This window comes from Bombus affinis, chromosome 3 (genome assembly GCF_024516045.1).
Source record: "Bombus affinis isolate iyBomAffi1 chromosome 3, iyBomAffi1.2, whole genome shotgun sequence".
NCBI lineage: Eukaryota > Metazoa > Arthropoda > Insecta > Hymenoptera > Apidae > Bombus > Bombus affinis.
The window spans coordinates 5,007,984-5,021,441 of NC_066346.1; the positions used below are offsets into that span (position 1 = coordinate 5,007,984).

At 29.3% G+C, this 13,458-nt stretch overlaps 3 protein-coding genes across 5 annotated transcripts; 2 read left to right on the plus strand and 1 right to left on the minus strand.

Annotated features, from left to right (window-relative positions):
- Positions 1–780: 780 nt before the first annotated feature.
- LOC126914065 (protein phosphatase 1 regulatory subunit 42-like) lies at positions 781–2,432 on the minus strand. Of its 2 annotated transcripts, XM_050717540.1 has the most exons (7): positions 2,106–2,432; positions 1,737–2,042; positions 1,652–1,679; positions 1,445–1,522; positions 1,251–1,373; positions 1,055–1,186; positions 781–967 (listed from the first exon to the last, which is right to left on the minus strand). In XM_050717540.1, exons 1-7 carry the CDS (start codon positions 2,244–2,246, stop codon positions 840–842), a joined length of 936 nt encoding a protein of 311 aa, XP_050573497.1. In that variant the 5' UTR covers positions 2,247–2,432; the 3' UTR covers positions 781–839. The 2 variants fall into 2 exon arrangements, with proteins under 2 accessions (XP_050573497.1, XP_050573496.1); XM_050717539.1 differs by having other exon boundaries at positions 1,445–1,679.
- LOC126913999 (integrator complex subunit 8) lies at positions 2,429–6,405 on the plus strand. Its single transcript, XM_050717366.1, has 12 exons — positions 2,429–2,650; positions 2,746–3,163; positions 3,241–3,478; positions 3,553–3,789; positions 3,859–4,104; positions 4,176–4,425; positions 4,513–4,923; positions 4,984–5,238; positions 5,304–5,556; positions 5,621–5,739; positions 5,795–6,144; positions 6,212–6,405. The coding sequence occupies exons 1-12, from the start codon at positions 2,530–2,532 to the stop codon at positions 6,329–6,331; spliced, it is 3,018 nt and encodes a 1,005-aa protein (XP_050573323.1). The 5' UTR covers positions 2,429–2,529; the 3' UTR covers positions 6,332–6,405.
- Positions 6,406–6,624: 219 nt separating this feature from the next.
- Positions 6,625–12,759, plus strand: LOC126914056 (protein mothers against dpp). 2 transcript variants are annotated; one of them, XM_050717520.1, is made up of 4 exons: positions 6,625–7,050; positions 7,146–7,439; positions 7,825–9,136; positions 9,218–12,759. In XM_050717520.1, exons 3-4 carry the CDS (start codon positions 7,890–7,892, stop codon positions 9,375–9,377), a joined length of 1,407 nt encoding a protein of 468 aa, XP_050573477.1. In that variant the 5' UTR covers positions 6,625–7,050; positions 7,146–7,439; positions 7,825–7,889; the 3' UTR covers positions 9,378–12,759. The 2 variants fall into 2 exon arrangements, with proteins under 2 accessions (XP_050573477.1, XP_050573476.1); XM_050717519.1 differs by having other exon boundaries at positions 6,625–7,439.
- The last annotated feature ends 699 nt before the right edge of the window (positions 12,760–13,458 follow it).

Genomic DNA, 13,458 nt, shown 5'->3' on the forward strand with positions numbered 1-13,458 from the left:
TATATTTGTTTTTATTGTATCTAACATTCCATGCTTATAGTGACTAACAAATATGTATTATAAAAGCCTGTGTCATTTAAAACTTATTTATTCGTTTATTCGTATTATTATATTTATCGCAATTTTATATTAGCTCTGCTTGAAGAGGTTTTTCATTACATTCAATTCATGTGCTTCTTGTGTTTCAGTTGTTACTCACAAAGTTAAGCTATAAAGATAAGATAGAAATCTTCAAGCAGTGTACAAATGTAGTTAATAGTATTTTGTACTTTAATACTTCTGTGGTTCATTTAGTGATAACACGATGATTATAATATTATATACTTAATATTATAGTTATATAATATAATTATATAATAGTATTTTATGTGTAAGAACGTCATAACTGTTTAACTATGCACGTTTTGTTATTATTAAATTGTATTATTGTTTGACACGCATGAATTTCAATGTACTTTATTTTAGTTATGAAAATGTTATGTTAATGCACATATAATATAAATGTCGCCTTAGTGCTAGAAAGTTGTACAAAATAATTGTAATTAGTTTGCCTCCAGCTTTTTAAGATAATTTGCCATACACTTTTTTTCAGCGCGATTTGATCATAGATTTTATTTTTATCTCATACACGACTTTCCAGCATGCAGGCAATAATTAATGGTTCATATAGAAATTATTTAATACATAATTATAAAAAAAATTTAATGCAAATGAGAAATATACAATGAATTATAAATAATTTTCTAAAAAAATATATTAATAAATAAGAAAAATACCTCTCATCCAAAAAGTTTGTTTTCTTATATGCAGTGTATTATGTCATTAATATGTTCCCAGATTCAAATAGGTGGCAATTTAATAATTTCACTGTTTAACAAAGGTTGTACACTAGGAAAGTTCTTAGTCTTAATTACATTACTCCGAAATGGTTTTGTGGTAGCATGACCATTCTTTATAATATTTGTACCTAATGTAATTATAATAGTTGATTAAATATTAATAACATTTTTACATGTATTAAAAATTATTTAAATAGCTTTTTGTATCAAGTTACCTATTTTCCATGATGGAAATATATATGATTGTGTTTTATTCATCGCAGATGTAGTAGACAATTTTGCATCAGGATATTGAAATATCGCTCTGGATATTGATTCTTTTAATGAAGGCGGTAAATTTAACGAACCTGTAATATGAAGATATTCATTAAAAGTTTATGTTTGTTATGAAAAAATTGTCAATAATCATACTTGTAATATCTTCATCTAGTGTCGTATTCAATAATTTCTTTTTGTGATAAAGATGTTTATTTATCTTAAATCTTTTCATGAAACATTTACATACATCTGTAACCATTTTTCCGTCAAGAGTTTCTGTAAATTAGCATTATTTAGAGAGCAAAATGTAAATGGTAAGAAGAAGAAATCCAAATAAACTAACATACTTATTGTGTCATTATTTGCGATAAGATTTTCTTTGCACCTATAATATTGAGTTACAGGATTGCCTTGTAAAGATAGATCTATTAAAGAAGTCAAAACACTTATACTTTCTGTTAAATCGTTGATATCATCAATAAAATTATTTGTGGCGTCTAAAACTTCTAATTTATGCAATTCTTTAATGCTTTTTAAAGATGCCATTTTATTACCCGAAATGTTGAGTACTTTCAGACAACCCTGAAAAATATTGTATAAGAATAGAGAATTAAAAGATAATAATCAATTCAAACTTACAGATAAAGTGAGTATACTCCGTGGATCAAAGCATAATGATTCTCCAACAGATAATTTTTGATTTTCTACTTGCAAAATAGTTAAATTTTTTAAGCATTCAAGACCTTCCACTACCAGTATTTTATTATATCCTAAATAAAGTGTTTGCAACTTCTCAAGAAAATTTAAATTTTCTATTTTACTTATTTTGTTATGTTGCAAATATAAATGCGTCAAGTTAGATGCAAAGTGCAAATTTTCTATTTTCGAAATATTATTATTTTGTAAATATATTACTTTAAGATTTCTATAATTAACAAAATTACCCTAAAACAACATGATTATATGTATAGATTATATCTCATTATTATTTTAACAAAATTTACTTACGATGCTACTGATAAACATATTGTTCATACGTAAATGAGTTAGACTATATAATTCGTCCTTTTTTACTTTCTTGCTAAGAGATTTACTTAATTGCATTTGTGAACATTTTCTCTCGATATATTCGGCTGTTAATCTCACCATGATTGTAAAATTTTATCAAATATAATAAGCGTAAATATATAAAAAATTGAGCGGTTTACTCGTAATTGATCAAACATTTGTTGGAATGACGCGCCTTTTAAACGTGACATCTATATATTTCTTCATGAACTGACTACTCTTTATTTTAGCGACACTTACAATCATTTTCAAACTAAGCTTTAAATAGTAGAAGATGAACCTGAATCTTTGATGAAGACGCAGATACATATGAAAATTACAACTTATCCGGCCTTAAATGTTTGTCTAAGTTAAAAATAATGCGATGATGGATGTGGATTTATTGAGACCAGGCACTGTGCCTATATCTCCTGATACAATTCTTTGGTTTGAATTTTTATTAAATCCATCTTTATTACAACAACATTTATCCAAACCTTCTCCCGGTAAATGACAATCTAACCTCAATTATTTGATGCAAGTAGAATAAAGTAATTAATAAAATTATTATGCTAATCACATTGTCATAAAATTATTCTAGATCCTTCAGCGACGGATTTAATAATCAAGTTTATGACAATAAATTCAGAACAAAAGGAAAATGAAGTGAAAATTGTTGATACAGAAATGAATGATACAAAACCTAACACCGCAGTTAAATGGAGTCACAGAAATCTTGCTTTGAAAATTCTTTCTTTGAAAGTAGCGGCTCATTTAAAATGGGATTTGGATATATTAGAAAAAAAATTACCATTACCAATACAGTTAACGCTACTCCAAGACCTTCTTTATATAACATCAGATTTAACAGTTGAAATACCAACTATACCTGAATTTGTAATGCATCCAATTTCTGATCAACTACTATTTACAATTGTTTTATACCATAGATGGCATATAAGAGCAATTCTTTATAGAGCCTTAAATAACAAACAGTCAAAGCAACAATTTCTTCATATGTAAGACTTTAAATATTCACGTGATTAATTGTAATATCTTGTGCATAACTTCTTTCTTAATTTACTATATATAACAGTCCAGGTATACAAGAATCAACCTATGTACCACCTGGGGTAGTAGATGACATAATTAGAAAATTAGAAACTCAAGTGTCTAATAGTATAACCGTCCTAAATAATGTTCTTGAAAGTAAAGATATAAATCCAAAAATGTTATCCTTTGATACTTTCCAAATGCTATCTGAAGATAGCACAGAGATTAAACAAAATTGGGAGAATATGTATTCTATAAATTTAGAAGAATTTAAATGTCAGGTATGACATGTTTATTTATTTACTATTGTTATGTAATATTTCTTGTATTTTATTATTTATTGTAACATGTTTAGATACATTACGATTTGGCAAGATTTCATTTGTTAAAAGAAGAATACCAAGAAGCAAAGCGTCACATTATACAAGCCAAAGAATTATTTTACAATTTCGATAATTCAGAAGGGAAGTTATATTGTAAAGTTCAAAAAGAATATTTAGATGGTTGTTCCTTAGCATGTGAAGTACCTATAGAAGGAGTTACTTCCAGTCTTACCCAACAATTGCAAGCATCAATTAAAGATCAATATACTGTATGCATCTGAACATAATATAAGAAATTGAATTCTACATAAGATGTTAATAATGGTTATTTGCTTCAGAACATATTGCAAATTCTACAAGCAGATAATATTACAAGAGAAATTCCTCAAGTTTATAGAGATAATTTGGAACTTGATGTACAAGGAGGATCTGTTAATAGAAAAGTTGTAGTATCTCGCGATCTTTTGCTCCAAATTCAATGTTTAAATTTAGTTAGAAAAATTGTAGATGGTAGTATAATTCTTGGTGATTATATAACAGAAATACAAGCAGCTGGTAGCAAAGGAATGGATGTATTTCTTTCGGTAAGGTAATTTCTTTATTGTTTTAAATTGTATGTTATTTTATTGTCCATATTACATGGAAACTTTTGTAGGCTCTTGGAAATGTTTTGGAACAAGCTACTGATATAGACAAAGAACGTATTTCTCGCTATCTTCTTTATTTCGTACATACCACTAATATTTATAGGTTTGCTTCTAAAATACTCAGTGATCCATTGTATATGACATTATTTAACGAGAAAGAATTAGAAGAAATCAGAAAATCGGCCACTGTTGAAGAACTTGAAATACCGGATTTATTATTGAAAAATGATTGGGGTATTCCGCTAATAACATATACTCGTCAGTATATGTACATAAGTATTAATTATATAGCGTAAAATATTGGTCATTAAGTGTTATCGCAATAATAAATTATTTCAATTACAGAAAGCTCAAGGATAGAAATATTTGAATTAGAACAAAGATTAATACAGTCATATGATACTAATGAAATTAACGAAATATTAATACATTTAGATGGTAAACATCGAATGAAACCATTATGGAATGTAAATAGTTGTTGGGAACTACCAATACCATTACAAAGTGTTGTAATGTCTCTTCCCAGAGGATTCCTTCAAGATTATTCATATGTATTGTTAGCAAAAAGTAGGGAATTAGTAATGTCTAAAGATTTTGAAGGGGCAATTGAGATATTAAATGTATTGGAGAAAGAAGTGCAGCAACATTCACAAAGTGGAAATACATTAATATTTAAATTGTGTAAATTAGTAAACTGGGAATGCCTTCTTGTAGAAATTTGGAGATGTCTTCACTTATGGCCAGCAACGGGTATATGTATGTACATTTGATTTCATAATCTATTATGATTTAGATAATTAAACAAAAATTTTGTAGGTGATACGCAAAGTTTAGTCACAAGATGTAAACAATGTCTTGGAGCATTACAAGCAACAGATCAAGTTATACCAAGACAAGAAATTATTGAATATTGCACTGTTTTTCTTTTAAATATGACTGAGTGGGATTATTTAACAAGTTTAGAGAAACGTTGGAGTTACTCAGAGTTTGCAGCAGCCATCAGTAGCGTTTGTCAAGATATTGTTAAATACAAAGGTGGAAGGAAATTTCCAAGAGAAGCATGGGATATGGGTTAGTTTTCAGAGCGCCAAATAAAAATTTCTGCGTTAAAATATAATATGAAATTTTATTTTTAGTATTGACTGCCTTTGGACCGAGTAGAGATCAACCACAGAAACGAAGCAACAGTGGTAATAGTGGAACAAGTACTGGTAGTGCTTCAAGAGATGTTATTGCTAGCATTGGAGGTACACTTAGTAGATTACGCGAACCTATGGTTCTTACTGTTGTTATTTCATTATTAGCACGTTTGCGAAATGTTTTACGTGATGAATCTGGTCTTGAATTACATACACAATATCTTCCTCTTTGGCCTGCTGGTGTACCAAAGTAAGTTTTCACATAACACAAACTGTATAATGTTTTATAATAATACATAAATGTAATCTTGCAGCGCTAATTCCTATAATATTAGAAGTATTGGAGAATTGTTGTTTCAATTACTAACACAAGCTTTGAAATATTATCCAAGTAATGTTCCTTGGTTGAGATTGATGGGAGACCTTAATTTTGGTATGTATGAAAAAAAAGATTAATTTCGAAACTAAATAAAATATAATATTTTTAGTTTTAGGATACTATGAAAGTGCAATAAAATATTATTTAGAAGCTATTATGGTAGCCAGTGATTTGTTCAGTCAACCAGTACCAAGATCACAGATTGACGATCTCGTTTATAGGCGTATGATTAAATGTTGTGCTCATTTACAATGTTATACCCAGGCTGCTGTACTGTGTCAATTTTTGGAGGAAGTAGACTATACTTTAGCTTTTAAAATGGCAGCCAGCGATCAAAAAAGTTGCGCACCAGCAGACGCTATGGATGCGTATTACCATTGTATTTGGGATACTACAATACTTGAGTATCTCATTCATTTACATACAAAACGTGGTGAACATCATAGAAAACAATTAGCGGTTAGTAATTATATATAATTCATTTTAAATATATACATATATATTTATAATTTAATTATATTTTAAGATTAAGGTAATTGGTTTATTGGAATTGAACTCTAATAATAATGAAGAAATACAAAGGGAAGCAGCGAACATTCGGAAAGCAAAATTTTTAAGAGCATTAGCAAAACAGTATGTTTATTAATAAAAATGTATATAAAATTTTGTATGATTATATAATAACTTTATATAATTTAAATATAACGATTTTTATATTTATAGTCTGAATTGATAATTAAAACAATCAAATCTCCCTCCTTTACCGCGTTCAACTCGTACCAATCACAGCTTTTTGTTTTTTACTCTAATCGATCTAATGAAACACGGAATTGATAGAATTATTTTATTACACGAAATATTTTGTTAAATTAACATCACGAAAAAATATTTTTTAAAATATAAGTGATTATTTGTTTATTATAATAAAGAGTTTTTAATACTTTATAGCATATCATCTTTTTCATATGAGTCATCTACGATCAGCCCTTATCGTTGAATACATTGTCGTTGCGTAGTGCGATGAGTGCATATTATTGCTGTACGTAAACGTATACATAAATTATGTTTATATGTTGGAAATGAAGTGTGCAAAAAGAGTTAGCTTCGGATGAAAGATTATAATAAATAGAGCAACTTAACAAATTGTAGGTGACGTGCATAACATTTTTAAAACACAATTCTCATAGAATTGCCTTCGTAAACAAGGCGCCATGATGTTCTTGCAACGCCATAATACTGTTATACGACGTTTCGTTCTTTCTATGATAAATATTTATAATTAAAACTGCATGTAAGATACGAACGAAATCAGTTACTTTTTGTGTACTTTTCTACATTGTAATAATCTCTGGCTATCTGATTTTGGTGAGTACGTGTAAAAGTTAGTGACTTCTTCCTAAAATTCTGAAAGTTCTCGGTACTATTGCTTATTGCAAATACCCTCATTCTACCACGAAAAGGAGTGAAAAAGATAGAGATTGGAAGACAGAGAAAAGTCGTAGTGGAAGAGAAAAAGAGAGAGAAATATTATGTACGTTACGAGTGGCTGTACTGTATTACAAGAAAATTTGCTCAGATATTTATCGTGTTCGTAGAATTGTTGTCATTAAGAATACGATAAACTCAAGGTGAAAATCGATAAATTCATAGATATTTTTATTTGATTGTGATGGCGAGAGGTTGGCGTCAAGAATGTAGTAACAGGAGTGGGAGATTGTAGTAAAAACAATGCTGGATCGCTAAGCAAGTTCTGCGTGAGTATATATATATGTATGTGTGTGCGTGCGTGTGTGCGTGTGTATGTATAATTTATTATTAGTTATTTTACATTTTTTGGATGCACATTCTTTATATTTGCGATGTTTAATATCATTATTTCGTTTTATATTTTGTGTATTCTGTATATCAGATTCCTTATATGTCTAACCTCACATCTAACGTAATATTTATTTTTTCATTTAACCAACGTTAACATTTCTTTAGTATGAATTAAATGGACCTTAAAACTGTCACAATATCTTTCTGATATACAGAATATTAATTTAAAAAATAAAATGTATTGGACAAAAATACTTCTGTAAACGACATCAGAAAATTTTGAATAAATATGAAAATTGATAAAATGATATTAAATTACAGGTTGCTACAAAACGGAAACTGTAAAAAATTCATACATATAGTTTACATATTACAGTATTTTTAACATGGACGATGAAGAAGGATCATCAAGTTCTGGACCTATGTCTTCATTGAACAGTTTGTTTTCATTTACTAGTCCTGCTGTAAAAAAGTTACTTGGCTGGAAACAGGGTGATGAAGAAGAAAAATGGGCAGAAAAAGCAGTTGATTCATTAGTAAAAAAATTAAAAAAGCGGAAGGGTGCAATAGAAGAATTAGAACGTGCTTTGAGCTGTCCAGGCACTCCTAGTAAATGTGTAACAATTCCAAGAAGTTTAGATGGTAGATTGCAAGTTTCACATCGTAAAGGTTTGCCACATGTAATTTATTGTAGAGTATGGAGATGGCCAGATTTGCAGTCACATCATGAATTAAAACCATTGGAGTTATGTCAGTACCCTTTTTCTGCTAAACAAAAAGAAGTTTGCATCAATCCTTACCACTATAAAAGAGTGGAGAGTCCAGTGCTCCCACCTGTATTAGTTCCTAGACATTCAGAATATGCTCCTGGACATTCATTGTTACCATTTCAACAAATAGCAGAACCAACAATGCCACATAATGTGTCCTACTCCTCTAGTGGATTTAATGCTGGATCTACTGGTGGTGTAAATCCAACATCACCTATGTCTTCTGTTGGATCTGTTCCCAGTCCAGGAAGCACAACATCACCAAATCCACAAAGTCCATATGGTACTAATGGGCTACCAGAAACTCCTCCTCCAGCATATTCTCCACCTGAAGATGGTTCACAACCTGGACAATCGCCACCACCTGATCCAGTAGCAATGGATACAAGTGGATCAGCTGAAGTAGCTCCAGTATGTTATCAGGAACCACCTTATTGGGCCTCCATTGCATATTACGAATTAAATTGTAGAGTGGGTGAAGTTTTTCATTGTCATTCTCACTCTGTTATTGTGGATGGTTTTACAAATCCAAGCAACAATTCTGATCGTTTTTGCCTTGGACAATTGTCCAATGTAAATCGTAATTCTACTATTGAAAATACAAGGAGACATATAGGCAAAGGAGTACATTTATATTATGTAGGTGGTGAAGTTTATGCAGAATGTCTTTCTGACTCTGCTATATTCGTACAATCTAGAAATTGTAATCATCATCATGGATTTCATCCTAGTACTGTTTGTAAGATTCCACCAGGATGTTCATTGAAAATATTTAATAATCAAGAGTTTGCCCAATTACTTTCACAAAGTGTTAATCATGGTTTTGAAGCAGTTTATGAATTAACAAAGATGTGCACTATAAGGTAAAATGTAGGATTTAAAAATTAATGTTAAGTAGCGTAAGCAGCAATATGTAAGTTGCAATAAATATATATTTGTTGCAGAATGTCATTCGTTAAAGGATGGGGTGCTGAGTATCACAGACAAGATGTTACATCTACTCCTTGTTGGATTGAAGCACATTTACATGGACCCTTACAGTGGTTAGATAAAGTGTTAACACAAATGGGTTCTCCTCATAATGCTATAAGTTCTGTATCATAATTTGTGCATCAAATTTAATAGCAAAGGGAGAAAATAGTGAACTGTAGGAAAATCTGATGATTCAAGAACAGTTTTTAATATTATCATATAAACTAGTTATTGTAAGAGATTTATGAAAGTATCAGAGAAAGTGGTAAATGAAAAACTGCCTAATGAGATTTTTCTCATGTGAGTACACTGAAAATAATACGATTATGAAAATAAAGGGTTACAAAAGTTCGTAATTATTGAAAGTGATCCTTATGAAAGAAATTTCGGAGATTACAGTATACACATAAAAGCTGTACAATTTTTTGGCTGTTAAATAGGAGAAGAATTATAGCAGAAAAAATATGTGTTATATATGAAGAATCATATTTTTCAAATATATTCAATTACACTTATATATAATACGTTATTTTATATGGAAAATTGTTATGAAAATATGTCCTAATGCTATATCACGAATGCTTCATTAAATTGTTTCGAGACTTATACTGAAATCTACATATGCGTAGTTAAAGAGCAAATCAACTGTAATTAAACAAAAGACGATTACTGAATAATAATATACGAGAATGATTCAGAATTACATCAAATAACATTTTAACATTTATAGTTTTGAATACAATATGCATGCTTCTGAGGCATTTGATTTATGCCTAAACAAGTCTTAGAATATTTAAATTCATTACTATTAAGATTATAATCTAAGTGTAATTAATTTCAATTTTACTAATTGTAATACAATTAATATTTTAATATAAACATCAGATGCTGATCTCACGTTAACATTTGAAAGTTAACTGTATCTGATGACATATTGGAATATTAACTTTGATAATGCATATAAAAATATTTTTTGCGCAACGTTTCCTAATATTCGCGAAATGTAAGCCTTTGGATGTAGCCTTATAAGAAATTAATGTGACAACTAACATAAAGTCATCTACTTACTACTTGTCAAATTGAGAGTAATATAAGACTTATGTGTTAGCTTTGCACTTTTCAGAAGTGTTTACAAATTTCAGACTTTGACAGAAGTTTATGTATATATAAAAAGTATACTATTGTATGATGTTATATACAATTCAAATAATTGGCATTACATTCGATACAAACCATATGAAAATCTTGTGAATTGAATTCTGAAAAGTGCCAAAAGTGTATGTATATAATGCCTTTCATTTAAATCATGTCAAAAATTATTTTTGTTGATCGTTAATAGGAAACTTAAGCCAATGGAGAAAGATTTACTTAGAAAATATTCGGTTACAAAAGATATTGCTTGTTTTATATATTTTACTGAATAACATGCAAATTTTATAAGAACATTATAATAGTGAGCATAAGAATTATATATCACATACACATTCAATAATGAGCTGGGAAGGTCATATGAATACTTAGTTGAGATTAAATAAAATTAAATCAATGGAAAGTGTTATGCATTGAAATTTCATTACAATCAACGCTCATGTCTGTGTCTTTACATATTTATAACAGAACATTAGCTTCATGATGTAGACGTTTATTGTATGCATCGATTCTCATCTTAATTTTACATTAAGATACGCAGGTATTACTGAAGAAACACAAATCTCAACTTAATGTTACTATTGGAAATACCTGTAATGTATATTCGAATGATCTTCTGGCTTGCTGATAAACTTACGATTATAATTCAGATTATTTTTATGTATATCTTATGAATATTTCAATTGTAAGTGAATGAAGAAAGTATATGGATCATATAACTTTAACGGAGAGTACTTGAGAACTGGAACAGAAGTCACTGCCGCTTGCTGTTACTTATTTGCCGATGTACCTAGCTGTGATTGTTTGCTACCAAATTTAGCAAATTACGTATGGGTGATCAACGATGGTAAAAGTATTTGCTTTATTGAATCAATGAAGATGAAGATATGTATTTGAATTTAAAAGCATAATCGTACAAGGAAATATGACAATAACGCTTTAAAAAAAAATACGACGAATAAAAATATTCAATCAAAGGAACATTTATCGTACCACGTACCATTTTTTCGTGATCACCTGTAATACCTATTTAGTTGAAAAAAAGAAAGATAATAATAATAAGAGAAAAGTATTTTTCATCGAAATGATGCTGTAATTGGTATAGATAATGTCTTAAAATAATGTAAACCTGTTAACAGAAATGTGGATTAATGTTTTAGGTATATCGAGCTTGTAGCACTCGTAACGAGCACAATGCTTTATCGCAATATGTATGTATGAATAGCTATATATGTAATAACTATATTTAGAGCTTATATTCTTTGTTGGTATCGTTTTCAATTTTTTTACTGTTAATTGACGCACCATATATTGCAAATCTCATTTCCAAATCACCTGACATTGCTTTTTAATTCCTAAGTTTTACAGAACTGGATAAGAGCTTAGTGAGTATTGCAACAACAACATTATCATGCTACAATTTATATACTTAATTATGTGCCGCCCAAGTTGTGCCTTGGATATCTTTTACACAATATATTTCAAATAAATATACAAATATGGAATGAAAATTTGCTACAATGTGTAGTGAAACAAATGTATTGTTTGTCAAATAGTGCTTACATATATTTTAATCGTATATTATGTGCAAAGTCCACTGCCTATAATGAGATTCCTAAATGCATAAATATATATTTAAAAATACAATAGTTTTATAGAAAGAAATGTATATAGATTATCATGATTGGTGATTTGGGAAAGATTTGTGATTATTTTAGATGTCAGTCAGTGTAAATAAATTCTTTTAGCTGTAAAAAAACATTTACAAAATCCATTCCACATATATCATGTAGATCCGATAGCTACGGGCTTTCTCTTTAATATTTTCTTTACGTCTTTTAGAGTGTCGGTATCATTGTATATCATTCTAGACGATGATCGTGATAATAAAAAACATAGCTATTTATCATCGAAAGTACGATATCAAATAAATTCTGTTGCAGAATCATAAAGATTATCAACAGAAATATCGATCAGATATAGCTAAACATGATTAAAGCTACATAAATTTCTTTATCCTTGAAACTAATATCATTCGCACATATAGAAATCTTCATACTTTCGATGATGTAACAGCAGATGCTGATTTATTGTAGCAATCAACATTATGATATCGTACAGCTCTGCTATCGTTATTAAAATTATGAAATTCTTTAAGAGAGAGTTCGCACATATTAGAATATTATCAGAAAAATGTACTCTTGTTTCCTCTGTCAATCTTTCGAAACAAAGTTAAACTTTGTTTGACGATTCAAAAATTTTCATTTGTGCTACTGTATCTGCATTTCTGGTAATTACTGTGTTGTGCAGTTACCGAGTATAAATAAAAAATGTTTCCTATCTGTGTATCTATGTGCAACGAAAACACGGTAGTTTTATTAATCTTATAATCGATCAACACAATCCGCAATACCCTGTATTATTCCCCAAATTTTCTTATACGACGCTGTATTTTTGTATATTATAATTTTATAAAGATTGAAACATTTGTAAATGATAACTATTAAATTAAATATATTTCAGATTTGAATAAGAAAAGGAAGAGCAGGACTTTTACACTAGTGACTAGTGTTATTATAGGCCAGTTCGTACGCGAAAGTCATTGGTCTGTTTACAAAGAGCGTGTAATCCGATTCGCTGTTTTTCGTAGGAAGAATAGTTCGAAAGTATTAACGGATATTGTTATGTATTTTCTATTTCAGTGCTCTCGTATTAACCTATTATTTGAATTAAGCCAACCAGTTTAAGCCAAATAACCCAAATGGATGATTTCGATCTGGTAAGCTTGCGAAATACAATTTTACGCTTGTTTGTCATTAGAAGTATATATTTTTTAATCATGTGTATGTATAAATATGTAGTATTCATTCTGCAAATGCGAATGGGGTAGCATATTTGAGAGGAAAGGTCATTAAATCATTGATAATGTTGTTTAGCACGATCTAATTTTGCAACCTCCAATAGGTAACTCTTGTAGATTTTTATGAGCTAAACATGAATTTGCAAATCGTTTTTTTTTCAGAATCCACAGTTTTCGAAAACAACAATTTTGAAAAAAAAAATT